The 27,144-nt window shown below is 44.9% G+C and overlaps 1 protein-coding gene across 1 annotated transcript in view; it reads right to left on the bottom strand.

The window, feature by feature from the left end:
• The window catches only part of SETDB2 (SET domain bifurcated histone lysine methyltransferase 2), a 169,604-nt gene that overhangs the window by 25,699 nt on the left and 116,761 nt on the right, over positions 1-27,144 (bottom strand). The window contains exons 25-30 of the mRNA XM_075593180.1: positions 23,345-23,376; positions 20,103-20,137; positions 19,669-19,766; positions 18,148-18,207; positions 7,924-7,955; positions 4,592-4,626 (exon numbers count right to left, since the gene is read on the bottom strand). Coding sequence (XP_075449295.1) covers positions 4,592-4,626; positions 7,924-7,955; positions 18,148-18,207; positions 19,669-19,766; positions 20,103-20,137; positions 23,345-23,376 — 292 coding nt within the window. The remainder of the gene's footprint in view (positions 1-4,591; positions 4,627-7,923; positions 7,956-18,147; positions 18,208-19,668; positions 19,767-20,102; positions 20,138-23,344; positions 23,377-27,144) is intronic.

Here is a 27,144-nt window from a genome sequence, read left to right as displayed (position 1 = left end):
GGGGGGGAGAGTGTGTGTATGTGGGGGGGGGAGAGTGTGTGTATGTGGGGGGGGGGAGTGTGTGTGTGGGGGGGAGAGTGTGTGTGTGGGGGGGGGAGAGAGTGTTTGTGGGGGGGGGGGAGAGTGTTTGTGGGGGGGGGAGAGAGTGTGTGTGTGGGGGGGGGGAGAGAGTGTGTGTGTGGGGGGGGGAGAGAGTGTGTGTGTGGGGGGGGGAGTGTGTATCAGTGGCTGTGTGTGTGTTTGTGTCTGTGCAGGCCAGCAGAGACTGTGTGGGTGTCTGTGTGTGGTCAGTGTCTTTGTTGGTCTGTTTGTGTGAGTGTCTGTAGGTCAGTGGCTGTGTACGTCTGTGCAGGACAGAGAGAGAATGGGGGGGAGAAGAGAGGAGGGAGAGAGAGAGAAGAGGGGATTGAGCGAATCGGGGGGGGGAGAAGGGAGATGGATGGGGACAGAGAATAGAGGGGATTGAGTGAATGGGGGTGGGGAGGGAAGGGAGAGAGAATAGGGGGAGACAATGGGAGAGGGTGAGAGAAAATGGGGGGGAAGTAGAGAGAGAATGAGGGACAGGGCCGCCAACAGGCCCGGTGAGTCAGTCAACCACCCTCTCTCTCTCTCTCTTTCTCTCCCCCACCCCCCTCTCTCTCTCTCCCCCACCCTCTCTCTCTCTCCCACCCTCTCTCTCTCTCCCACCCCCTCTCTCTCCCCCACACCCTCTCTCTCTCCCCCACCCTCTCTCTCTCCCCCACCCTCTCTCTCTCTCTCTCCCACCCTCTCTCTCTCTCTCCCACCCTCTCTCTCGCTCTCTCTCTCTCTCTCCCACCCTCTCTCTCGCTCTCCCACCCTCTGTCTGTCACCCTCACCCACTCTCTCTGTTTTATCTTAACTGCACTGTACCTACAACGAAATAACCTATTCTGCTTTCTTCCAGATCTGACTCTCAAGTTTCACACGGGAGACATCAGAAGACAGGTAGGGAACACCTCCCCTCCAGTATAGTACCTTGAGGGACTGCGGATCAGGTAAGATCCCAGGCGGGATTGCTGCTTTAGAAATTGTGAAGAGGGGGCATCCTGACACTGGTTAATGGGTTCAGAATCATTCACATCTGTTTTTTTTTGTTCGATTAGTGAGGCCATCACACACACACACACACACACACACACACACACACACACACACACACACACACACACGTTTCTATGAAAATGTAAGTTGTTTTTTTTGCGGCCCACCTGAACTTAAACCTTGTTTAATTTGGCCCTTGTTAGCATTTGAGTTTGACATGCTTGCTCTAGGATGTTATGTATTTGGCCTCTAACCGCTCCCAAATCTTTGCCAAGAGCATTATGCGCCTCCGACATCTCTGCTACTTTGAACTCCATTTCCTCCATCCTACCCCCGAGTTAGTTAACCCCTGTTCTAACTTCTGTAATCGACTTCTGCAACTCGGCCTGAAAAGACATTTTCAATCTTAAATACAAGTCCTTTATAACATGTTTCATTGTCGGTTGGATGGTCAGAACGTGCTCCCTCTGTGTCTCATACCCATCTCTCGAGGAGCCGGCATATTGTGAGGGCCGCGAGGAACTTTGCTTCTTTCTGAAAAAGTCAGGCATCCCCCGGCTGGATTTCTTTCTGGACTTAGAGGACATTATGCACATGCTCACCTCTTTTATAGTGTCCAGAGTATATGAAACAGTGCTGGTGCAATATATTTTGATCAAGATTTATATTAGATCAGGCCTCCCTAGTGCGGAGTAGCTCTAACATACATCCATTCAGCTCAGCGTCACGCCCTAACCCCCTCCTGTACAATTTTTATTGCTATCAAACTGTGAATGTACTCAGTTGTCATAATATAAAAATGAACAAAATGAGACTATAAAAAATAGCGGTTAATGCATTTCCCCCTCAGGGTTAAAAAGAAACTTATCACATTACATATGTGACTGTCAATGGCTTATCCTGAATATGATGGCGCAGGTACAATAAATGTAACTACTGGGAGAGAGTTATTACGCTGTTGATACACTCTGATCCAATTGGAAATTAAAGAATTGCTAACGTCCATGACCACAGGTCATAAAAGTGTCACTGTTCAAGGGAGCAGTGACAAAACTGACAGGGCAGACCCCTACAAGCCTGCCTTGTTACACCCCTGCAGGCCTGCCTTGTTACACTCCCACAGGCCTGCCTTGTTACACTCCCACTGGCCTGCCTTGTTACACTCCTGCAGGCCTGCCTTGTTACACCCCTACAAGACTGCCTTGTTACACTCCCACAGGCCTGCCTTGTTACACTCCCACAGGCATGCCTTGTTACACTCCCACAGGCCTGCCTTGTTACACTCCCACAGGCCTGCCTTGTTACACTCCCGCAGGCCTGCCTTGTTACACCCCTACAAGACTGCCTTGTTACACTCCCACAGGCCTGCCTTGTTACACTCCCACAGGCCTGCCTTGTTACACTCCCACAGGCCTGCCTTGTTACACTCCTGCAGGGCTGCCCTGTTACACCCCTACAAGCCTGCCTTGTCACACCCCTGCAGTCCTGCTTTGTCACAATTCTGCAGGCCTGCCTTGTCACACTCCTGCAGGCCTGCCTTGTCACACTCCTGCAGGCCTGCCTTGTCACAATTCAGCAGGCCTACCTTGTCACAATTCTGCAGGCCTGACTTGTTACACTCCTGCAGGCCTGACTTGTTACACTCCTGCAGGCCTGACTTGTTACACTCCTGCAGGCCTGCCTTGTTACACTCCTGCAGGCCTGACTTGTTACACTCCTGCAGGCCTGACTTGTTACACTCCTGCAGGGCTGCCCTGTTACACCCCTACAAGCCTGCCTTGTCACACTCCTGCAGGCCTGCATTGTCACACTCCTGCAGGCCTGCCTTATCACACTCCTGCAGGTCTGCCTTATCACACTCCTGCAGATCTGCCTTGTCACACTCCTGCAGGCCTGCCTTGTCACACTCCTGCAGGCCTGCCTTGTTACACTCCTGCAGGCCTGCCTTGTCACACTCCTGCAGGCCTGCCTTGTCACACTCCTGCAGGCCTGCCTTGTCACAATTCTGCAGGCCTGACTTGTTACACTCCTGCAGGCCGGCCTTGTCACAATTCTGCAGGCCGGCCTTGTCACACTCCTGCATGCCGGCCTTGTCACACTCCTGCAGGCCGGCCTTGTCACACTCCTGCAGGCCTGCCTTGTCACACTCTTGCAGTCCTGCTTTGACACAATTCTGCAGGCCTGCCTTGTCACACTCCTGCAGTCCTGCCTGTCACAATTATGCCGGCCTGCCTTGTCACACTCCTGCAGTCCTGCCTGTCACAATTATGCCGGCCTGCCTTGTCACACTCCTGCAGTCCTGCCTTGTCACAATTCTGCAGGCCTGCCTTGTCACACTCCTGCAGTCCTGCCTTGTCACAATTCTGCAGGCCTGCCTTGTCACACTCCTGCAGTCCTGCCTTGTCACAATTCTGCAGGCCTGCCTTCTCACACTTCTGCAAGACTGCCAGGTTTGGCTGTACCCTCAATCAGATCAAAGAACTGCGGGGTACTGTATGAGAATGTGTTGAGCCCCAAAAGTCCCACTCATTTTGGGGGCACCGAGTGGGTACATGGGTCTATCATTTCTAACCCATGACGTTTTGGGGGATCTACTACCGGACATGTTTCGACCATCCTATTTTGAAATTGGGATTTTGTTACATTGATGTATTTTTCTAGGGGACCAAGGACCCCTTAGGTTTTTAATCTCTTTAACTAATCCTGCTAGTGGCAGTTTAATTAGGGTGTAGTGTGAAGGTTTTGTGGTGTGTGAGCGCTCATTTGTATTGTCCTGTGGATGAGGCGAGTACGACATCTGGGTAGTCAGTTGTTGCTAACTCCTTTCACACACACACACACACACACACACACACACACACACACACACACACACACACACACACACACACACACACGTGTGCATGAGCAAGCATTGAATTCTAGAAATGGGAAGAAGGTACCATTACCTACATATCTGTCTAGTGTTATCGAATGCGCAAGTTAATGTCTACGATGGTGTTACAGATGCAGCGGCCATTATTCGAACAAATCACGGAGCCGTTTTCGTGTGCTCTGCTGTATTCCACGCAGCATTTACCCGGCCAAGCACGCCAGGCAGATGTGTTTATCGCGGTTGCTTTGTTTGAGTTTCATGGATTCTGCTTCTTTGTGTGCAATGAAATGAATGAATTGTAATGTGTACAGTACTGTGCTACTGTGTCAATTTCAGGTGTTTAAAAACCAGAACACTAAAATGAAATTTTCTGCACTCGCGTCTTAAGGCGGGAAGGTTAGAAGAAAGCACGCGCCATGACATGGGTATTCCGAGGTATACAACGCGTGAAGTGTTCGAATAACGGCCGCTGCATCTGTAGTTTTAGCACTGCTTTTCTGACACAATTACATTTTAAGTGCCACTGTTCTATACAGTTAAAAAGTCAATTTACAGTCTCTATTTAGTTACTTGAAAACACAAATCCCATTTATGTGATAATTTTTGTTCTTGCTAAACCCCCCCAAAAAAGAATGAAATTATTCTGTATCTTACCATCAATCTCTTCTTTACTTTTTTTATTTTTCTTTCTGCAATTCAAGTCACAACAGCAGGTTATGTGATTATTTAAAAAGCACCATCAAAAAGAGACACATGTTTAACAGTACACTATTCTCTACATTCATCTTACCTGTGATAAATTATCGCTTGCCATTTTTTGTCTGTTCATGTTAATTCTTCTTCTGTTCTTCGACATGATGCGCAAACGACTACGTTAAATTGCTATTCTGTTGTAAAGCTAACCTGTGAGCAGAAAGGTCAGCGTGGTATGCCGTATTTGCTCGATTAAATGATCAAATGAACACATAGTGTAATACTGTATAATTATGTATATGTTCTATAACCATATAGTGGATTAACATACATACAATGTGAGTTGATCCACTATATGATTATAGAACGTATATATAATTATACAGTATTACACTATGTGTGTTCATTTCTCTATACCTGCATAATGTCCTGCTGCCTGTGAGAAGTTGGGAATATCCTGCCGCCAAAAACCATATAAGAATTGGTTATTTTGACAACCTGACGGCGTGTTATCTATACACACAATGTGAGTTGATACACTATATAGTTATAACATCTATATCTATATATACAGTATTCCACTATGTGTGCTTATTTCTCCATATCCGTATAATATCCTGCTGCCTGTGAGCCTGGAAGAATTTGAGAGGATCCTGACGTCAGAAGTATTCTGATTCCTGACGTCTCCTTACTACAACCATTCTGTTACCTGTGAGTTTGAGAGAAACTGGGATTATCCTGCCATCAGAGACCCTATAAGAAGTATCCTGATCCTGGACGTTTCTCTACTACAGTTTGGTTATACTTACTAACCGAGATGCTTGTATTCTCTTACTAAATGTAAGTGCATTACCATCTTCTTTTATATCGCATATATACAGTATTACACTATTGTGTGTTTTTTTTCTCCTTTTTCTCCATATCATCTGGATGTGAGTGCGCATTGGATCCTTCTACTCTACGCCCTTCCTAGTGATTGAAGAACTCACTTATCACCCTTTGCTGCACCCATCATTTTCTGCTTACATCTATACATTGGGACTATAAGTATCCTATTTATAATCACAGTATTTATTGCGCTCGTTTTTCTTGTTTTCATTCATTTTAAAATTCCATTGCTTTACATAGTTCCATAGTAGATGAGGTGAAAAAAGAAATTCGTAGACCAAGTTCAGCCTATGCTAAATTTAGACGACAGATACTTTGTTATATTTGTACTTACAGTATATTGACCCAGAGGAAGGCAAACAAAAAACCCAGTGAAATATCATATAATGATATCTCATAAGGAGAAAAATACATTCCTTCCTAACTCCAAATACTGGCAAATCAGATTACTCACTGGATCAACATCCTTCCCACGTTAACTTATTTGGTATATCCCTGTATATCTTTCCATTCTAAAAATATATACAACCTTTTATTGAAGATATCTATTGTATCTGCCATCACAGCCTCCATGGGTAACAAATTACACATTTTAACTGCCCTTACCTTACATCCTCCAACCTTAAGGGATTATCCTGTGTCTTCTGTACTGCCCTTGGGATGAATATTTCTTTTGAAAACTCCTTGTATTGTCCCCGAATATATTTGTATATAGTTATTATATCCCCTCTTAGACGCCTCTTTTCTAATGTAAAGAAATTTAATTTAGCTAGGCTCTCCTCATAAATCAGATTATCCATCCCCTTTATTAATTGGGTGGCTCTTCTCTGCACTTTCTCTAGTTCCGATCCCTGAGGTACTCCACTCACAACTTTATCCCAAGTTTAAAAAGTTCCATTTATGACAACCCTCTGTTGTCTGTCCTTCAACCAGTTTTCAATCCAGGTGCAAATATTTTTACTGAGTCCAATTTGCTTTATTTTGTACACCAACCTCTTGTGTGGAACTATATCAAAAGCTTTTGCAAAATCTAAGTAGACCACATCAACTGCATTTACCCTGGTCTTAATTCCTAATTACCTCCTCAAACTATTACGTTTAATTTGGCACGACCTATCCTTCATAAATCCATGCTGACATTACTAATAATTTTGTTTTCCCTTTGGTATTGCTGAATATTGTCCCATACTAAACCTTCAACTAGCATCCCCACTATTGATGTCAGGCTTACAGGTCTGTAATTCCCTGGATGTGATCTAGCTGTAAGGGTTCCAGTCCAGGGTTTTGCTGGAAATTGCCCTTACGTGGCTGTTGTGGCCATCTGGTTCCTGGAAAATCTCTCCATGGACTTAGTAATTAGCTGCACCTGTTCCTGAAGTCTTCCCTTCTATTACTCTGCTCTCTCCTACCCTGACCCTGCTACCCACGACAACTAGTTCCGCATCCGGATGCTACTTTGCGGCTCCAAGTCAGTGTATTAATATCCCCAACTTGGCCTCGCGGTTTCGTCCTGTTTGTGGTGAGCATCCGTCACACTAGCTCCCTTTTTAAATATAGACACCACGTCTGCTTTACGCCAATCTTGTGGTACTGAGCCTGTGGAAATGTTAAATGTAATGGTTTAGCTATTACTGAACAGCTCCTTAAGAACTTTTGGATGTATGCCAGTGGGGCCAGGTGCCTTAGTTACTTAAATGTTATCAAGCCGCCTATGAACTTGTTCCTCAGTTAACCAATTGTTCGTTAATATAGAGGTTGTGGATTCCTCCTGCGGCACTACTATTGTAATTGATTTTCCCTGGTAAATACAGAGGCAAATAATTTGTTTCATACCTCTGCTTTTTCCTTATCTCCAATAATTTGCCTACCCATCTCACACTGAAAGGGTCCTATATTTTCTTTTATAATTTTTGTTATTAAGGTACTTAAAGAATTTTTTAGGGTTGATCTTATGTTCTATTGCAATCCTTTTTTCATTGTCCATTTTTGCTCATTTGATTGCCCTTTTGCAACTTTCGTTACATTCCTTATAAATCTGATATGATGCCTCCGTCCCTTCTGACGTTAAGAATCTAAATGCCTGCCTCTTATTTTCCATTTCCTCCCCTACCTGTTTATTTAGCCACGCTGATTTAGACTTGCTTCTTTTATATTTATTACCCAGGGGTATACACTGATAAGTGTGCTTTTCTAACAATGTTTTAAAGACTGCCCATTTACCTTCCACATTTTTTCCCTGCAAAACATCATCACAATTTATTCCTTGTAGATTAGTCTTCAATTTATTAAGATCTGCCTTTCTAAAGCTTAAAAGTCTTTGTTGAACCCAAGTAATATGTAAATGCTTTGAAAAGTATGTTTTTATAAAATTGGTATTGGCATTAAAAAAAAAGTAATTGTATTACCTTAGCAGATAAGTCTTTCTACGTTTCTTGATCTAGAAAAACAAAACATTGCATTATTTGAGTCATTTAGCAGTGTACTAAAAAGAAGAATTAAAGATATTGTACAATCTTAATAACATCTATTAGCGATTGATTCCTTCTTATTTTTAAAAACAACAAGCATTTTTCTCTCTCTTTGCCAAGTGCCTTTATTTCAATAAACAATATCAACCTACAAGCACTGTGCAGGAAACCTGGTATGCTGTAAAGAACCCAGATGGAACACCCTAGAATGCAAAATAATATATAGTGGGAAAATAATACTAAATACATTCTAATAATGCCACAAAAAAGGCAATTTTTCAGTCCCAATAGAACTTCTCTAGTGCTAAAGAACAAAATAACCTGGTAAGCACACTCTTTGGGGCATATTCACAAAACGGTGATAAAATCAGTGCATTGGCGCCCAACTTTGTATTGATTTATCGCGCACTAAAACATGAGGGCAAAAATAGTATTCACTAAGAATGAACGCCATTTTTTAAAAGGCAGAAAAAAAAAATTGTCCGGCCAGTTTTTTGTATCAGTGCTATCGCGCTATAAACCCTAGCGAGCGGCAACAATAGAAAAAATTGCAGCCTGGAAGAGCTGCGTCTCCATACACGTAGGGTGACCAGGCGTCCCGGTTTGGCCGGGACAGTACCGTTTTTTTCTGTGCTGTCCCGGCTGCCGGTCCGTCCCGGCAATGTCCCGGTTTTTCTCCCTGGTCCCGTTTGTTTTGTACTGTAGATGCGGTGCGCGGTGGCGGCGAGGATGCGGCAGCCCGGCCGGTGAGTATTTTTTTGAATTTCAGGGGGTTGGGCTTCTAATATGCCGGGCTGCAGGTGATTGGCTGGAGGATGCCGGGGGCGGGGCTTTCTCCGCTTCCTCCCCAGATCCCAGCGGCCCGCGCGGGCAGGGAGGTGGGAGCAGGGACAGCCGTTGGCTGTTTGGCGTTTTCCCCCCCTCTGCCTCTGTTCCCTGTGGCTGCTGCTGCCCGAGGTAGAGAGGTAGGCGCGGGGGGAGCAAGGTTAGCGGGAGCGCGGATGGCTGGAGGGGACAGTGCGCGGTTGCTGTTGGGGAACTCCCTGCTTCTGCCCAGGCGCATGGCCTTATCCCCGATAGGTGGGAGAGAGCGGAGTCAGGTCTGGCCCCCGTCCACGGGCTCGGCGAGCAGTGACTTCCGTCGCTGGTGGGCGGTGCAGGGGGAGGCGGGGTGTATGTGTGTATAGGTGTGTTGTGTGTGTGTGTATCAGTGGATGTGTGTGTATCAGTGGATGTGTGTGTATCAGTGGATGTGTGTGTATCAGTGGATGTGTGTGTTTCAGTGGATGTGGGTGTATCAGTGGATGTGGGTGTATCAGTGGGTGGGTGTCAGTGTGTGTGTGTGTATCAGTGTGTGTATCAGTGTGTGGGTGTGTGTGTATCAGTGGGTAAGTGTGTGTGTGTGTTTCAGTGTGGGTGTGTGTGTATCAGTGGGTGTGTGTGTGTGTGTGTATCAGTGTGTGTGTGTGTGTATCAGTGTGTGTGTGGGTGTGTCAGTGGGTGTGTGTGTGTGTGTCAGTGGGTGTGTGTGTGTCAGTGTGTGTGTGTGTGTGTATGTGTGTGTGTATCTGTGGGTGTGTATCTGTGGGTGTGTGTGTGTGTATCTGTGGGTGTGTGTGTGTATCTCTGTGGGTGTGGGTGTATATCTGTGGGTGGGTGCGTATCAGTGGGTGGATGCGTATCAGTGGGTGGGTGCGTATCAGTGGGTGGGTGCGTGTGTGTATCAGTGGGTGGGTGCGCGTGTGTATCAGTGGGTGGGTGCGTGTGTGTATCAGTGGGTGGGTGCGTGTGTGTATCAGTGGGTGGGTGCGCGTGTGTATCAGTGGGTGGGTGCGTGTGTATCAGTGTTCGTGTGTGTATCGGTGTATCGGTGTGTGTATCAGTGTGCGTGTGTGTGTCTCCCTCCCTGTCTCCCTCTCCCTCACCCTCCCTGTCTCCTTCTCCCTCACCCTCCCTGTCTCCCTCTCCTTCCCTATCTCCCTCTCCCTCCCTGTCTCCCTCACCCTCCCTGTCTCCCTCAACCTCCCTGTCTCCCTCAACCTCCCTGTCTCCCTCACCCTCCCTGTCTCCTTCACCCTCCCTGTCTCCCTCACCCTCCCTGTCTCCCTCACCCTCTATGTCTCCCTCACCCTCTATGTCTTATCTTAACTGCCCTGCTTTCTTCCAGATCTGACTCAAGTTTCACGCGGGAGACATCGGAAGACAGGTAGAGAACACCTCCCCTCCAGTATAGTACCTTGAGGGACTGCGGATCAGGTAAGATCCCAGGCGGGATTGCTGCTTTAGAAATTGTGAAGAGGGGGAGTCCTGACACTGGTTAATGGGTTCAGAATCATTCACATCTGGCTTTTTATTATGTTCGATTAGTGAGGTCATCCGACACACACACACGTAACTATGTAACAAGGACTAATGGTAGTAAAGTATAAGTGTACTACAATAAATAAACTGTTATGTAAAAAAACAAACTGTGTCCCGGTTTTTCATTTTCAAAATCTGGTCACCCTACATACACGGCTCTTACAGTGCAGTAAAATTATTAATTTTGAGAATAGTGTGTGGGAGCAGGGAGTCTCCTGAGCTGAACCGCATTGATTTCAGCCGCGGGGACCCCCTACTTCCCGAGATACAGGCCCACCCCCCTCCCACTCCTCCTAACACACACAAGCATTTTTTTTTTTACACAGGATTGATACCAGAGGCCGGCGGGGGTCTCCGGGTTGTCCCCGCAGGTGTCCGGGGGCCTTGCGAGTGTCTGGCGGTCCTCGGGTGGTCCAACCGCAGGGACCACCCGGAGGCCCCAGGACACACATGGGTACCACCCGGAGGCCTCCGGACACCCATTGGGCCCCCCGGACACCCGCCAGCCTCCGGTATCAATCCTGTGCAGAAAAAAAAATGCTTTTATGCATCTCTCAATCTTTTTAGCACCAGCCTTTATTTGATCTGATATTGAGAGATTTTATAGGCCGATAAGTTTATCACTGCTTTGTGAATAGCTATTACTGGCAAAAAAAACAAATTTTGGCTTTTTTTGACCTGTCGGACAACTGTTTTTGTCTCTGGCTGTTAATGGGCATTAAAAAGTCATAATAGTGCGATACTGCAATGTTATCACTGCTTGGGAATAGCAGATCTGGGAGTATCACGCTATAAGAGCATGTATCGTCCATTAAACCACTTATCACTGCTTTATGAATAGGCCCCTTAGAATGCAAAATAATTAGAAGGTTGAATTATTATTACAGCTCAACCCCGTTATAGCGCGGTCCTCGGGGGTCACCCGATCCGACCTTTTTTTTAAAAATGGCCACGTGCCCTTTCGGGGGGGAGGAGAGAGGAGGGAGGAAGAGGTGGAGTGAGGCACCGGCAGCACTACACGTCCCCAAGCAGCCACCGTAACTCCCCTCAGCAGCCACCGTAACTCCCCTCAGCAGCCACCGTGACTCCCCTGCACTCCAACAAGCAGCCTCACTCCCCCCCCCCCAGCCCTGCTCCGATCCCCCCCTGTCAGCTACGCTCCGATCCTCCCGTCAGTCCCACTCCAATCACCCCCTCGCCAGCCCGCACCGATGCCAGCCCCGCTCCGCCCCCCCCCCCCGCATGCCCCGCTCCGACCCCCCCTGCCAGCCCCGCTCCGACCCCCCCCCCCCCACCCTGCCAGACCCGCTCCGATCTCAGCAGCCGACACCAAAGGAAGAGGGAGGAGGGGGGCGGGGGTGTTGTGAGTGTGGTGTATGCAGTGTGTGCAGTGTGCTTGGAGTGTGTGCAGTATGCTGTGAGTGTGTGCAGTGTGCTGTGAGTGTGTGCAGTGTGCTGTGAGTGTGTGCTGTGAGTGTGTGCAGTGTGCAGGTGCTGTGTATGCTGTGAGTATGTGCAGTGTGCTGTGAGAGTATGCACTGTGCTTTGGGTGAATGCAGTGTGCAGTGAGTGTATGCAATGTGCAGTGAGTGTATGCAGTGTGCTGTGAGTGTATGCAGTGTGCTGTGAGTGTATGCAGTGTGCTGTGACTTTGTGCAGTGTGCTATAAGTGTGCTGTGAGTGTATGCAGTGTGCAGTGAGTGTATGCAGTGTGCAGTGAGTGTATGCAGTGTGCAGTGAGTGTGTGCAGTGTGCAGTGTGCAGTGAGTGTGTGCAGTGTGCAGTGAGTGTATGCAGTGTGCAGTGAGTGTATGCAGTGTGCTCTGTGTGTGCATATTTTTTTTAAATTTAAAATTTTTAATGGTTCCTTAGATGAAAGGAGAGAACAGAAACCCTTCATTTAGACCACTTGGGGTCTGTGTACATAAAGTGTAAATCCTTCTGGACTCTTTTTGTAATAACTTTTTTACCCGGTCGCCGCCTCTTCTTTCGCGTGGTATATGATCAATGCCCTGGAGGCGTTTTAAAAAAAAAATCGGGGTCCATGCTAAAACCGCGTTATAAGCGATCCGCGTTATAGCGGATCGCGCTATAACGGGATTGAGCTTTATTAAGCTTTAATTTAGCATTCTAAGGGTGTGTTGTGTGTGTGCTCTTTTGTTCTTTAGAGTTCCATTGCAATGAAAGGGAATAACCTCAAGGGGTTAGTGAAATCCTGCTCTACAAAAAGAGGGCATGCCAATAGGGGTGAATCTAATCAGGAACACAGAGAGGAGAGAGCAAGGAACTGTTTTTCAACAATAATGGGAGAGAAACACCCTGCAGATTTAAAACTTAAACGTTATTAGGAATATTTTAATAAATGGGTCCTGAATGCATATAGAAACAATAAAAAATGGAGACAGGTGTGTGCCTAGGAGAGATGTTTCCCTGTGGGAATATACAGTAAATATCAGGAGGACAAACACCATAGGGTGGGGTGAGACAGGCTAATAACATGAACCTAAAGGATCCATTTCACATTATCACCTGCCTAGTAGAGTACAGGGATACTTTGCCACCCACAATACTAGTTTTAGGCTAGGTCCATAGTGCCTTCGCCTGTGCGGAGGCGTGCGCGGCCTTGACATCACCCGCTTGAAGCGGGTGCATTTTTGCCCATTGTACGTGCACCATCCGTGGGCGTGTCTAGGGGCGTGCCAGTGACATAATTGGGCGAACCGCTCACGTGACCTGTCTGTTGCGATGAGAAATCAGTTTAACTGATTTCTCGCGCATCGCGCGCCCCCTCCTGCCTCCGCGCGGACACGCCCGCACGCCGCATGGACGCAAACACTGCCTTAAGGCAGTCTGTTTGCTCAGCACGCAGACACCTCCGCACGGTCTGCAGTACCATGGCCCGTCTTACAGAGGAGAATATTGCTACAAAAAGTATCCCATCAGAGGAGTTAGTATATGAATACATATAAGCAAAATAAGCTATTATGTAGCAGAGTACTCCCTGCAAATAATATGTCCCACTTGAAGGGTGAATGTACACAATTAACCTGAAAGCTGAATGAGCGGTTTGTTTAGTGAGAGCACTTCCTTTGTGTATAGCTGTATCTGAGTACTACATTCTAGTCCAGGGGTCGGCAACTGTCTCTTTCCGCTGCTACTTGCGTCTCTCTGCAGGTTGCCGACACCCAGCTGCTGCCTCTCTCCCTCACTATCCTGCCGGCAAACCTAAGCTGGCCTGATCCACAGAGGTGGCCTGCTGGAAGGTGTCCGTGGAGGTGCCTGTCCAGGCAGCTTGCTATAGGCTAGTTGAAGGGAGGTTCCCTTGACAGGCACCTCCGTGGACACCTTTCAGCAGGCAGCTCGACAGGCCCCCTGTATACAAGTTTCTAACAGGACCCCTCAATCCTCCAGAGCAGCCGTTAGGCTGTGCCTATAGTGCCGTCGATGGTGACGGCGACACGACGGGTGACGTCACTCGTCGCCACCGGCGAAAGTTATGTTTTGCAGGGCGGCGGCGGCGCAGGATTCCGGCAATTTGATTTGTTCAAGGGCCGTCACGTGACTCGACGACCCTTGAAAAATTACATTTTGCCGTCTACCAGTTTCCGCGACGGCGACGTCGCTCCGTCACGCGTACTATAAGCGCACACGGCGGCGGCACTGCTTTTGTTATCGGGCGACGTCGCGTCGCCGGCACTATATACGCGGCCTTAGGCAGCAGGCACACTCAGATCCTCTCTTCCAATATACCTGTCCCCTCTCTCTCTAAGGCTGCGGCCCCGCTGGCGCTGACCGCGCTCATGCTTGAGTGAGAGCGCGTGCTCGCGCAAAAGAGCGCACGCACCGCGTGAGCGGGGACTTGCACATAAAGATTTGTGTAACTAAAAGCGGCAAGCACCGGGCGCTCAGCACGGTCAGCACCAGCAGGGCCGCAGCCTCACTCTCACTCCTCTCTCTTTCCCCTGTCTCTTTCTCCTCCCCCTGTCCCTTTATCCTTACCCCTCTCTGTGTCTCTCATTCACACCCTCTCTCTCCTCCCCCCTCTCTCTCTTTCTGCTTCCCCCCTCTCTCCTTTCCCTTCTCTTCTCCCCCCCATCTTTTCTCCCACCCTTCCTCTCCCTCTGTCCTCTGTCTCTCCGCACACCCCAACACACAATAAGCTGTGCGGTGTGCGTTTTAATGGGGGGGAGATGTGGGGATTAATGTTGGGGGGAGATATGCGGGGGATTAATCAAGGTGGGGCCTGCTCCTTTCATTTGACCTGGGCCCCAAGATTTCTATTGGCGTGTGTGTATATATATATATATATATATATATATATATATATATATATATATATATATATATATATATATAATGTGTGTATTTGGGGGTAGTGTATATTTGGGGTTGGGGAGGGTAATTTATGTATGTATGAAAAAAATCTAAATAAAGGGACTAATTATTGTGAGATGCATTTTATTTCCCCACATATTTTGTCGTAAGTTAATGCTTATACAGTATATACCTATTAGTGTGTGTACAGTATATGTATGTGTTTGTGGGGGGTGTAATATTTATCAATGTGTTGCGGCTCCCTGAATATTTTGGAGAAATGTTTTTTTCTTCCTTGAGAGGTTGCAAACCCCTGTTCTAGTCTAACAACTTCTATAGCTTTAAAGAAACTGAGACTTAGTCTAGCTCTCTTATACAGTATATAATGTACATGCTATCTAGCTAGTGGGTGAAATATATGCCTGAAATAGCCCTTTTGTAACCTCCTTTGTCAGAGCGCTGTGCTGTCCACGGGCGCAGTCTCCCTAAGCACTCTTACCGGCAAACGCACACACCTCTCCGATGAGCCGACGTCACACAGAACCGAGTGAGGTCAGACGTAACCGACGTACATTTCACCTACTCGGCTTCGTCGGGGGTGGATTTTCAACTGACGGTGGAGGATTTTTATTCCCTCCCTCGTCATGGATACCGATCAACGCTACTCCTCAATTGGTCAAAGAGATCAAGTGATTATTAGTGTTGTGTTCTCTCTTGGTTTCTATTCGGGACAGGAGGGAGCGCAAAGGAAAATAAAGAGGATAGATGCCGAGTAACCCCATATTGAGAACAAAAACAGGACTGAATTTTACCTCTTCCTCACTCCCAAACCCTAATTAAGGGTTGGTTTCAGATGGTAAAATCAACATTACACTATACTGTGAGACTTATTAGGTATTTTTTTTTCCAGATATACCCTCATTGATTTTGGTCAGTATCTCACATAGGTCAGCATTTATTATTTATTGATATCTCCTGATACTGCTTTCTAGGTTTAGACTGCATCCATTTATTTTCAGGACACTAGACAGCTTATAATAACTAGCTCCCTAGACCATATAATCATGGTCATGGATGTTTATATCCGGTACTTCATTAGACATTATATCATCATTCTGATAAAATCCAGTATGAGTGCACTCAAAAGCCCCCCTCTTCACTATCAGGTATTGGATCATAAAAGGTAAGTGATTTATTTCTAGAAATCGAGGAAGAGACAGGACTAGTTTTACCTCTCCCTCATGCTCAATCTAGAATTCGGGAGTTATTTCAAGTGGCGAATCTGCCATGAATTTTATTGTGAAGTCTTTTTTTCAGATATATTGATAATAAAGATTGATAAGTATAACACTGGCTCTCCAAGGGTGAACCTTAAATACGTCTATACACTGGCGACACACTTTATTCGAGCTCGGCTAGTCCCACGAATTCGGGTATACCCGGGTGTATTGAGGTTTGTGACTGTTTTCTGCCCGAGTGCATTGAGTTATTTTCCAGGCAGGGATTGAAGCATTTTATTCCCGCTGGCTGCAATACTGCACAGTATATATACTGCATTACAATTCATGAATTTATGCCATCTGGTAGACACGCGAAGCATTGCAGCCTATTAAATCCTAATCATTATCATTTAACAGATCAGCCGCCCGTCAGCCAGGCATGAACCCAGGCTGGGAAGGCAAACATAACGGGGCTTGTCTGAGGTGAGGAGCGGCGCATTCCAGGTATCTGCCAGGTACATACTGGGTATTTGCTCGAATAAAGTGTGTCGGTGCAGTATGTGAGCTAGTATGTATTTTTTGGTTTTGAATGAACCCATTTGATGCAAAGGCTTTTATTCCAGACAGAGCGTGCTCTGTTAGCTCGATCTTTGAACTGTTCAATGAAGCTAGACAGGAGAAAGCTGAATTTAAGCAATACAGTATGACCGTGGGTACTCTTAACCTTATGGTTCACTAAACATGTATGTCTTTATTTATATAGCGCCATTAATGTACATAGCGTTTCACAGCAGTAATACACGTGACAATCATATAGATAACAAATAATATAAACACATAATGGGGAGAAGTGCTTCAGGCATAAAAGTAACATTTAGGAAAAGGAGTCCCTGCTCCGAAGAGCTTACAATCTAATTTGTTGGTAGGAAGAACGTACAGAGACAGTAGGAGGGCATTCTGGTAAGCGCTATAACAGGGTTGAGCTGTAATAATAATTCAACCTTCTAATTATTTTGCATTCTAAGGGGCCTATTCATAAAGCAGTGATAAGTGGTTTAATGGACGATACATGCTCTTATAGCGTGATACTCCCAGATCTGCTATTCCCAAGCAGTGATAACATTGCAGTATCGCACTATAATGACTTTTTAATGCCCATTAAAAGCTAGAGACAAAAAAAAGTTGCCCGACAGGTCAAAAAAAGCCAAAACCGTTTTTTTTTTGCCAGTAATAGCTATTCACAAAGCAGTGATAAACTTATCGGCCTATAAAATCTCTCAATATCAGATCAAATAAAGGCTGGTGCTAAAAAGATTGAGAGATGCATAAAAGCATTTTTTTTTTCTGTACAGGATTGATACCGGAGGCTGGCGGGTGTCCGGGGGGCCCAATGGGTGTCCGGGGGCCTCCGGGGGGTCCCTGCGGTTGGACCACCCGAGGACCACCAGACACCCGCAAGGCCCCCAGACACCTGTGGGGACAACTCGGAAACCCCCGACGGCCTCTGGTATCAATCCTGTGTAGAAAAAAAAATGCTTTTGTGTGTGTTAGGAGGAGTGGGAGGGGGGTGGGCCTGTATCTCGGGAAGTAGGTGGTCCCCGTGGCTGAAATCAATGCGGTTAGTAACATGAACCTAAAGGGTCCATTTCACATTATCCCCTGCCTAGTAGAGTACAGGGATACTTTGCCACCCACAATACTAGTTTTACAGAGGAGAATATTGCTACAACTGCTACAGTATCCTGGAGCAAGACCCCACTATTCTCTTTCAGCAAGAATTAAACGTGCTGTTAGATAGAGGCCTGGAAAAACAATTGATATCAAAACAGGAGTTTCATTTTATGCTAAATAAATCACCAAAGGTGGCTACTTTTTATACTATACTACTATAGTCTATAAGAATCCAGTACATCCCCCGGGACGACCAATTCTCTGAGGCATTGGGAATCTCACAGAGAGAGTGAGTACATACCTGGACCAGGTGTTAAGACCATTCGTGCTCTCATGCCCTTCCTATGTGAGGGATACACAGGATGTACAGTACTTAGGAGACTAGAAGGCATAATAGTAGAAGAGGGTAACCTCCTGGCATGTCTTGATGTGGAGTTCCTCTATATGAGCATTCATCCTCCTGTAGGTATCCAAGCTGTATCTAATTTTTTTACGAACAAGGATTATGCAGCATCAGGAACACAATGAGTTCACATGTGACCTACTCTCCTTTGTACTAACCCACAACTACTTCTTATTCAATAATAGGATTTACCTCCAGGTACAAGGGACCGCAATGGGCACTACGTGAACCCCCGCATACGCGAACCTGTACCTGGGGTGGTGGGAAAAACAGGCAGTCTTCAGTGAAACTTTCCAAGTATACTCAGAACCTGTTATCTTATGGATCTGCTACATCGACGATATCCTGATCTTATGGAAGGGCAGCAAAGAAACACTCCTTGAGTTTGTTCAAGTTTTAAACACCAACACCCATAACATGAGGCTAACCAATGAAATCAGTGATAACAATATAGTGTTCTTGGACCTGGAGGAACTCTACTCATTCCAAAGAAATAGCAACCAATAGCTATCTGAGGTCGGATAGTCGTCATCCGGCATCCCTCATACCTGGTATACCTATAGGACTATTCCTCAGAATACGGAGGAATTGTTCAGACTCTGCAGATTTAAAAAAACAAGCAGATGTGATGAGGGAGAGATTTAAGGAAAGAGGCTATAGCCAGAATAACACCAGAAAGGCATATCACAATGCCAAAGAGGCATCGGCACATCCTCGTCCATAACAGCAAGTAAATATTTCGAGAACAAGGAGAAAAAATACCCTATATGCAGTTTCTTCAACTGCAAAACACTCAGGGTTATATATCTGATAACTTGTTCATACGGTATAAAATATGTGGGCAAGACTGGTTGCCAGTTCTGCAGACGAATCCTAGAGCACATAGGATCAGTCAAAAACAGTCTAGATACCCCTGTGTCTAGGCATGTTAGAGAAAGACAAGCAGATGTGATGAGGGAGAGATTTAAGGAAAGAGGCTATAGCCAGAATAACACCAGAAAGCATATCACAATGCCAAAGAGGCTCTGTACATCCTCGTCCATAACCATTTCCAGAGTACGAGTACTCTGTCCTCTTGATATTTAAATTTCAACAGGGAACTACTAATAAACCTTATTAAAGTCCTATATCAAAAATGTTACTGTGAGACATATAAGAAATTATCAGCATCTCTCCTAGGCACACACCTGTCTCCCTTTTTTATTGTTTTTATGTGTTCTTTTCGCCACATTCACAACCCATTTATTAAAATATGCTCAATAAAGTTTAAGTTTGAAATCTGCAAGGTGTTTCTCTGAGTTCCTATGCAGCTGTATTGCAAAGTGGGCTGATACACCTGAGCATCATGCTTTTTTCTCCTTATTCTTTGTTCTAATCTGTATGAATGTGCATAAAGGTCTCTTTTTCATGCCTTAGGCTACGCTTATAGCGACAGCGACGTCAGGCTGCTGTTGCTGGAAAAATCAAATTGAGATGACTTCCAGTGATCACAACCAAGCCGTCGCGCCGTCTTTACTATAAGCAATAGGCAGTGCATTTGTTTTGACGCGCCGTCGCGTCGCTGACGCTGGCACTATAAGCGGAGCCTTATATGCTTTCACATCTCTGTAAGCTTGTGGTCATTAAACCGGGAAACATACAACTTTTAATTACCTAGAGTCATAAGTTTTATGGAAGGCAAATGGCCACTGGACAAATGAAAAGTTATTTTACCTTGTTAACCTGTGTAGGTGACGGCACTGAATCATCGGATTCATCATCGGAAGTCACACATTGTTCCTTAACTTCATAATCAGAATTTACAGAATCTTCTGTAAGAACACAAAGTACATTTTTACAGTATGGTATAGTGTGACTGCAACCTACTATTTTACTAACATTACAGCGGTGTTAGAAGAAATCACGCGCCATGACATGGGTATTCCGAAGTATACAACGCCTGAAGTGTTCGAATAACGGCCGCTGCATCTGTAGTTTTAGCACTGCTTTTCTGACACAATTAAATTTTAAGTGCCACGGTTCTATACAGTTAAAAAGTCAATTTACAGTCTCTATTTAGTTACTTGAAAACACAAATCCCATTTATGTGATAATTTTTGTTCTTGCTAAACCCCCCCAAAAAAGAATGAAATTATTCTGTATCTTACCATCAATCTCTTCTTTACTTTTTTTATTTTTCTTTCTGCAATTCAAGTCACAAAAACAGGTTATGTAATTATGAAAAAAGCACCATCAAAAAGAGACACATGTTTAACAGTACACTATTCTCTACATTCATCTTACCTGTGATAAAATATCGTTTGCCATTTTTTGTCTGTTCATGTTAATTCTTCTTCTGTTCTTCGACATGATGCGCAAACGACTACGTTAAATTGCTATTCTGTTGTAAAGCTAACCTGTGAGCAGAAAGGTAGCGTGATGTGCTGTATTTGCTCGATTATAGGGTGACCCTGTATATACGGCAACCCCCTAATTTCAGTAGTAATTGTTGGAAAAATAAAAGTTTACACACACACATACATATATACAAACACACACACACACTCTGTGTCTCTGTCTGTCTCTCTGTTTCTGTGTCTATCTCACTCTCTATCTATCGTTGTCTCTGTGTCTATCTGTTTCTGTGTCTGTGTCCATCTCCCTGTCTTTGAGTTTCTAGTATCTGTGTCTCTCTATGTATCGCTGTGTCTCTCTCTCTCTCTCTCTTTGTCTCTCTTTCTCTGTCACTGTGTCTCTCTCTCTCGGTTTGAGCTTTCTGCCACAAGCAACATGGCTTATTTAGGCCCACAAGTGCTTCCTCTGTGTTACCCTCCTACCTCATAAATCCGACTGCTGTGTGTCTCGCAGTGTGTAGTGCCCGATTATAAATAACGTATTTACTTTTCAACTTAACTTTATTGAAAAAAGCATTGCCTTCTAATCGGGCAAAACCGGAATTTATAATGTGCAGAGATGTGTGATAGCTGTATTATATTGTTAGTGGCCAGATATGTAGGACCAAAACAGGAATGCTAAGGGATCTTGTATAGTAGCTTGTATAGGAGCAGTGATGTGTCCTAGCAGGCACTAGCGAGCGTTCATGTCACTGGAGAGTACTGTATGTAGGAGAAAGTGGCAGCCCCTCCCTTTGGTCGTATTATTAGTTAGAAAGAGAAAGTCTAACCTCAAATCAAAGTGGAAATATGAAAGACGGCTCTTGTTCATTTTAAAATTCCATTGCTTTACATAGTTCCATAGTAGATGAGGTGAAAAAAGACATCTGTAGATCAAGTTCAGCCTATGCTAAATTTAGACGACAGATACTTTGTTATATTTGTACTTACAGTATATTGACCCAGAGGAAGGCAAACAAAAAACCCAGTGAAATATCATATAATGATATCTCATAAGGAGAAAAATTCATTCCTTCCTGACTCCAAATACTGGCAAATCAGATTACTCACTGGATCAACATCCTTCCCATATTTACTTATTTGGTATATCCCTGCATACCTTTCCATTCTAAAAATATATACTGTATAACCTTTTATTGAAGATATCTATTGTATCTGCCATCACAGCCTCCATGGGTTACAAATTCCATATTTTAACTGCCCTTACCTTACATCCTCCAACCTTAAGAGATTATCCTGTGTCTTTTGTACTGCCCTTGGGATGAATATTTCTTTTGAAAACTCCTTGTATTGTCCCCGAATATATTTGTATATAGTTATTATATCCCCTCTTAGACGCCTCTTTTCTAATGTAAAGAAATTTAATTTAGCTAGGCTCTCCTCATAAATCAGATTATCCATCCCCTTTATTAATTGGGTGGCTCTTCTCTGCACTCTCTAGTTCCGATCCCTGAGGTACTCCACTCACAACTTTATCCCAAGTTTAAAAAGTTCCATTTATGACAACCCTCTGTTGTCTGTCCTTCAACCAGTTTCCAATCCAGGTGCAAATATTTCTACTGAGTCCAATTTGCTTTATTTTGTACACCAACCTCTTGTGTGGAACTATAACAAAAGCTTTTGCAAAATCTAAGTAGCCCACATCAACTGCATTTACCCTGGTCTTAATTCCTAATTACCTCCTCAAATAAACTATTACGTTTAATTTGGCACGACCTATCCTTCATAAATCCATGCTGACATTACTAATAATTTTGTTTTCCCTTTGGTATTGCTGAATATTGTCCCATACTAAACCTTCAACTAGCTTCCCCACTATTGATGTCAGGCTTACAGGTCTGTAATTCCCTGGATGTGATCTATCTGTAAAGAATTCCAGTCCAGGGTTTTGCTGGAACTTGCCCTTACGTGGCTGTTGTGGCCATCTGGTTCCTGGAAAATCTCTCCATGGACTTAGTAATTAGCTGCACCTGTTCCTGAAGTCTTCCCTTCTATTACTCTGTTCTCTCCTACCCTGACCCTGCTACCCACGATAACGAGTTACGCATCCGGATGCTACTTTGCGGCTCCAGGTCAGTGTATTAATACCCCCAACTTGGCCTCGCGGTTTCGTCCTGTTTGTGGCGAGCATCCGTCACACTAGCTCCCTTTTTAAATATAGACACCACGTCTGCTTTACGCCAATCTTGTGGTACTGAGCCTGTGGAAATGTTAAAAGTAATGGTTTGGCTATTACTGAACAGCTCCTTAAGAACTTTTGGATGTATGCCAGTGGGGCCAGGTGCCTTAGTTACTTAAATGTTATCAAGCCGCCTATGAACTTGTTCCTCAGTTAACCAATTGTTCGTTAATATAGAGGTTGTGGATTCCTCCTGCGGCACTACTATTGTAATTGATTCTTCCCTGGTAATATACAGAGGCAAATAATTTGTTTCATACCTCTGCTTTTTCCTTATCTCCAATAATTTGCCTACCCATCTCACACTGAAAGGGTCCTATATTTTCTTTTATAATTTTTGTTATTAAGGTACTTAAAGATCTTTTTAGGGTTGATCTTATGTTCTATTGCAATCCTTTTTTCATTATCCATTTTTGCTAATTTGATTGCCCTTTTGCAAGTTTCGTTACATTCCTTATAAATCTGATATGATGCCTCCGTCCCTTCTGACTTTAAGAATCTAAATGCCTGCCTCTTATTTTCCATTTCCTCCCCTACCTGTTTATTTAGCCACACTAATTTATATATTTATTACCCAGGGGTATACACTGATAAGTGTGCTTTCTAACAATGTTTTAAAGACTGCCCATTTACCTTCCACATTTTTTCCCTGCAAAACATCATCACAATTTATTCCTTGTAGATTAGTCTTCAATTTATTCAAATCTGCCTTTCTAAAGCTTAAAATCTTTGTTGAACCCAAGTAATATGTAAATGCTTTGAAAAGTATGTTTTTATAAAATTGGTATTGGCATTAAAAAAAAAGTAATTGTATTACCTTAGCAGATAAGTCTTTCTATGTTTCTTGATCTAGAAAAACAAAACATTGCATTATTTTAGTCATTTAGCAGTGTACTAAAAAGAAGAAATAAAGATACTGTACAATCTTAATAACATCTATTAGCGATTGATTCCTTCTTATTTTTAAAAACAACAAGCATTTTTCTCTCTCTTTGCCAAGTGCCTATATTTCAATAATATACATAAAAGCTTCAGTCAGACTTAGAACTATGCAACTAATTTTGACAGATTTATTATGAATCATTCTTCCTGGTAATGCACAGGTTATTAAGAATTTATGTGTTAGGGACCCTTGAGATGTGGTCTGCCATGTAGTGGCTCAGGGGCTTACAACAATTTGGCCAAAATGTTAAACTAAAAGACCATTTTATTTAATAGATATCTATACATATATATTTAGGCACTGTACTGTGTATGAGTTTCACTGAATGTGCACTGAGCTCTGTCTGTGTTTTATGTTCTGTCTCTGGTTTTAACTATATTTCAATAAACAATATCAACCTTCAAGCACTGTGCAGGAAACCTGGTATGCTGTAAAGAACCCAGATGGAACACCCTTAGAATGCTAAATAATATATAGTGGGAAAATAATACTAAATACATTCTAATAATGCCACAAAAAAATTCAATTTTTTGGTCCCAATAGAAATTCTCTAGTGCTAAAGAACAAAATAACCTGGGAAGCACACTCTTTGGGGCATATTCACAAAGCGGTGATAAAATCAGTGCATAGGCGCCCAACTTTCCATTGATTTATCGCGCACTAAAACATGAGGGCAAAAATAGTATTCACAAAGAATGAACGCCATTTTTTTAAAAGGCAGATAAAAAAAATCGTCCGGCCAGTTTTTTGTGTCAGTGCTATCGCGCTATAAATCCTAGCGAGTGGCAACAATAGAAAAAATCCAGCCTGGAAAAGCTACGTCTCCATACACGGCTCTCACAGTGCAGTAAAATTATTAATTTTGAGAATAGTGTGTGGGAGCAGGGAGTCTCCTGAGCTGAACCACATTGATTTCAGCCTCGGGGACCCCCTACTTCTCGAGATACAGGCTGTAGACGGACGTTCACAGAGGTACACAATGGGAGGCTTTATAAGGTGAAATTATAATAGGCTTTATTGTGCCTTTTCCTTTTCATCAGGAAAGTATCCAAACACAGGGGGGGGGAACAAAGCTTCTATCCACTTGGGAGTATTTCTGGTGAACTCTTATGCAATTAATTCACATCTCCGTTAGTTAAGCACTTCTCCCAACCCCAAACACATAGCATGCAATAAGCAGATATAAGCAGTCTTTTAAGAATGAAAGTCTTATCTGTTCCTTGTGGTTTGGAGGGAAAATCTTCACTGTCCCTGCTTCAGCTCCCTTGTCTCCAGGGTTGGTCAGCATATAGGTTTAGACGTTTTCCCTGTGTCTTGAAAGCAGCTCTGCTATCTTTTGGCAGAGCTCAAGACAAGTGTGTCTCCAAGTTCAGCTCAGGTGTCAGCTAAAGAGTTCTTACTTCCTGTTTCAAAAGGCAGGCTTTCTAAGCCATCTAATCAGGCAGGTGGTGTTTTGTTAATTGACTACCAGCAGTTAACCACCACACTGCTGGATTAGAGGCACATTACCTGAACAGGGATAAGTCCCCTGTTACACAGGCCCACCCCCCTCCCACTCCTCCTAACACGCACAAAAGCATTTTTTTTTCTACACAGGATTGATACCAGAGGCCGGCGGGGGTCTCCGGGTTGTCCCTGCAGGTGTCCGGGGGCCTTGCGGCTGTCTGGCGGTCCAACCGCAGGGACCACCCAGAGGCTCCAGGACACACGCGGGGACCACCCGGAGGCCCCCGGACACCCATTGGGCCCCCCGGACACCCGCCAACCTCCGGTATCAATCCTGTGCAGAAAAAAAAAAATGCTTTTATGCATCTCTCAATCTTTTTAGCACCAGCCTTTATCTGATCTGATATTGAGAGATTTTATAGGCTGATAAGTTTATCACTGCTTTGTGAATAGCTATTACTGGCAAAAAAAAAACGTTTTTGGCTTTTTTTGACCTGTCGGACAACTTTTTTGTCTCTGGCTGTTAATGGGCATTAAAAAGTCATTATAGTGCGATACTGCAATGTTATCACTGCTTGGGAATAGCAGATCTGGGAGTATCACGCTATAAGAGCATGTATCGTCCATTAAACCACTTATCACTGCTTTATGAATAGGCCCCTTAGAATGCAAAATAATTAGAAGGTTGAATTATTATTACAGCTCAACCCCGTTATAGCGCGGTCCTCGGGGGCCACCCGATCCAACCGCGCTATTACCGGGGTCACGCTAAAAAAATTTTAAATGGCTGCCGCATGCCCTTTCGGGGGGGAGGAGAGAGGAGAGAGGAAGAGGTGGAGTGAGGCGCCGACAGCCCTACATGTCCCCAAGCAGCCACCGTAACTCCCCTCAGCAGCCACCGTAACTCCCCTCAGCAGTCACCGTAACACCCCTGCACTTCAATAAGCAGCCTCACTCCCCACCCCAGACCCGCTCCGATCCCCCCCCCCCCCTCTGCCAGTCACACTCCCATCCCCCCGCCAGCCCCGCTCCGATCACAGCCCCGCTCCGATCACAGCCCCGCTCCAATAATTCCCCGCCAGCCCCGCTCCAATCACTCCCCGTCAGTCCCGCTCCGATGCCAGCCCCGCTCCGACCCCCCCCCCCCACCAGCCCCGCTCCAACCCCCCCTGCCAGCCCCGCTCTGATCTCAGCAGCCGACACCAAAGGTAGGGAGAGGGAGGAGGTGGGGGGGGGCTGTGACTGTGTGTTGTGAGTGTGGTGTGTGCAGTGTGCTGTGAGTGTGTGCAGTGTGCTGTGAGTGTGTGCAGTGTGCTGTGAGTGTATGCAGTGTGCTGTGAGTGTATGCAGTGTGCTGTGAGTGTCTGCAGTGTGCTGTGAGTGTCTGCAGTGTGCTTTGCGTGCAGTGTGCTGGTGCTGTGTGTGCAGTGAGTGTGTGCAGTGTGCTGTGAGAGTATGCAGTATGCAGTGAGTGTATGCAGTGTGCAGTGAGTGGATGCAGTGTGCAGTGAGTGTATAGTGAGTGTATGTAGTGTGCAGTGAGTGTATGCAGTGTGCTGTGTGTGTGCAGTGTATGCAGTGTGCAGTTTTTTTTTATAAATTTAAACATTTTTAATGGTTCCTTAGATGAAAGGAGAGAATAGAAACCCTTCATTTAGACCACTTGGGGTCTGTGTACATAAAGTGTAAATCCATCTGGACTCTTTTTGTAATAATTTTTTACCCTGTCACCGCCTCTTCTTTCGTGTGGTACATGATCAATGCCCTGGAGGCGTAGCACATTTACATCACCCCTGTGTCTTTTTTTTTTTGTTAATTCGGGGTCCATGCTCAAACCGCGTTATAAACAGATTTGCGTTATAGCGGATCGCGCTATAACGGGGTTGAGCTGTATTAAGCTTTAATTTATCATTCTAAGGGAGTGTCATGTGTGCTCTTTTGTTCTTTAGAGTTCCTTTGCAATGAAAGGGAATAACCCCAAGGGGTTAGTGAAATCCTGCTCTACAAAAAGAGGGCATGCCAATAGGGGTGAATCTAATCAGGAACCCAGAGAGGAGAGAGCAAGGAACTGTTTTTCAACAATAATGGGAGAGAAGAGAGATTACCTTGTAGCTGCACTCAGAGAAACACCCTGCAGATTTAAAACTTAAACTTTATTAGGTATATTTTAATAAATGGGTCCTGAAGGCATATAGAAACAATAAAAAATGGAGACAGGTGTGTGCCTA

Source organism: Ascaphus truei, chromosome 3 (genome assembly GCF_040206685.1).
Source record: "Ascaphus truei isolate aAscTru1 chromosome 3, aAscTru1.hap1, whole genome shotgun sequence".
Taxonomy (NCBI): domain Eukaryota; kingdom Metazoa; phylum Chordata; class Amphibia; order Anura; family Ascaphidae; genus Ascaphus; species Ascaphus truei.
Note: the sequence above shows the minus strand (reverse complement) of the source record. Positions and strands in the feature narration are given on the sequence as shown.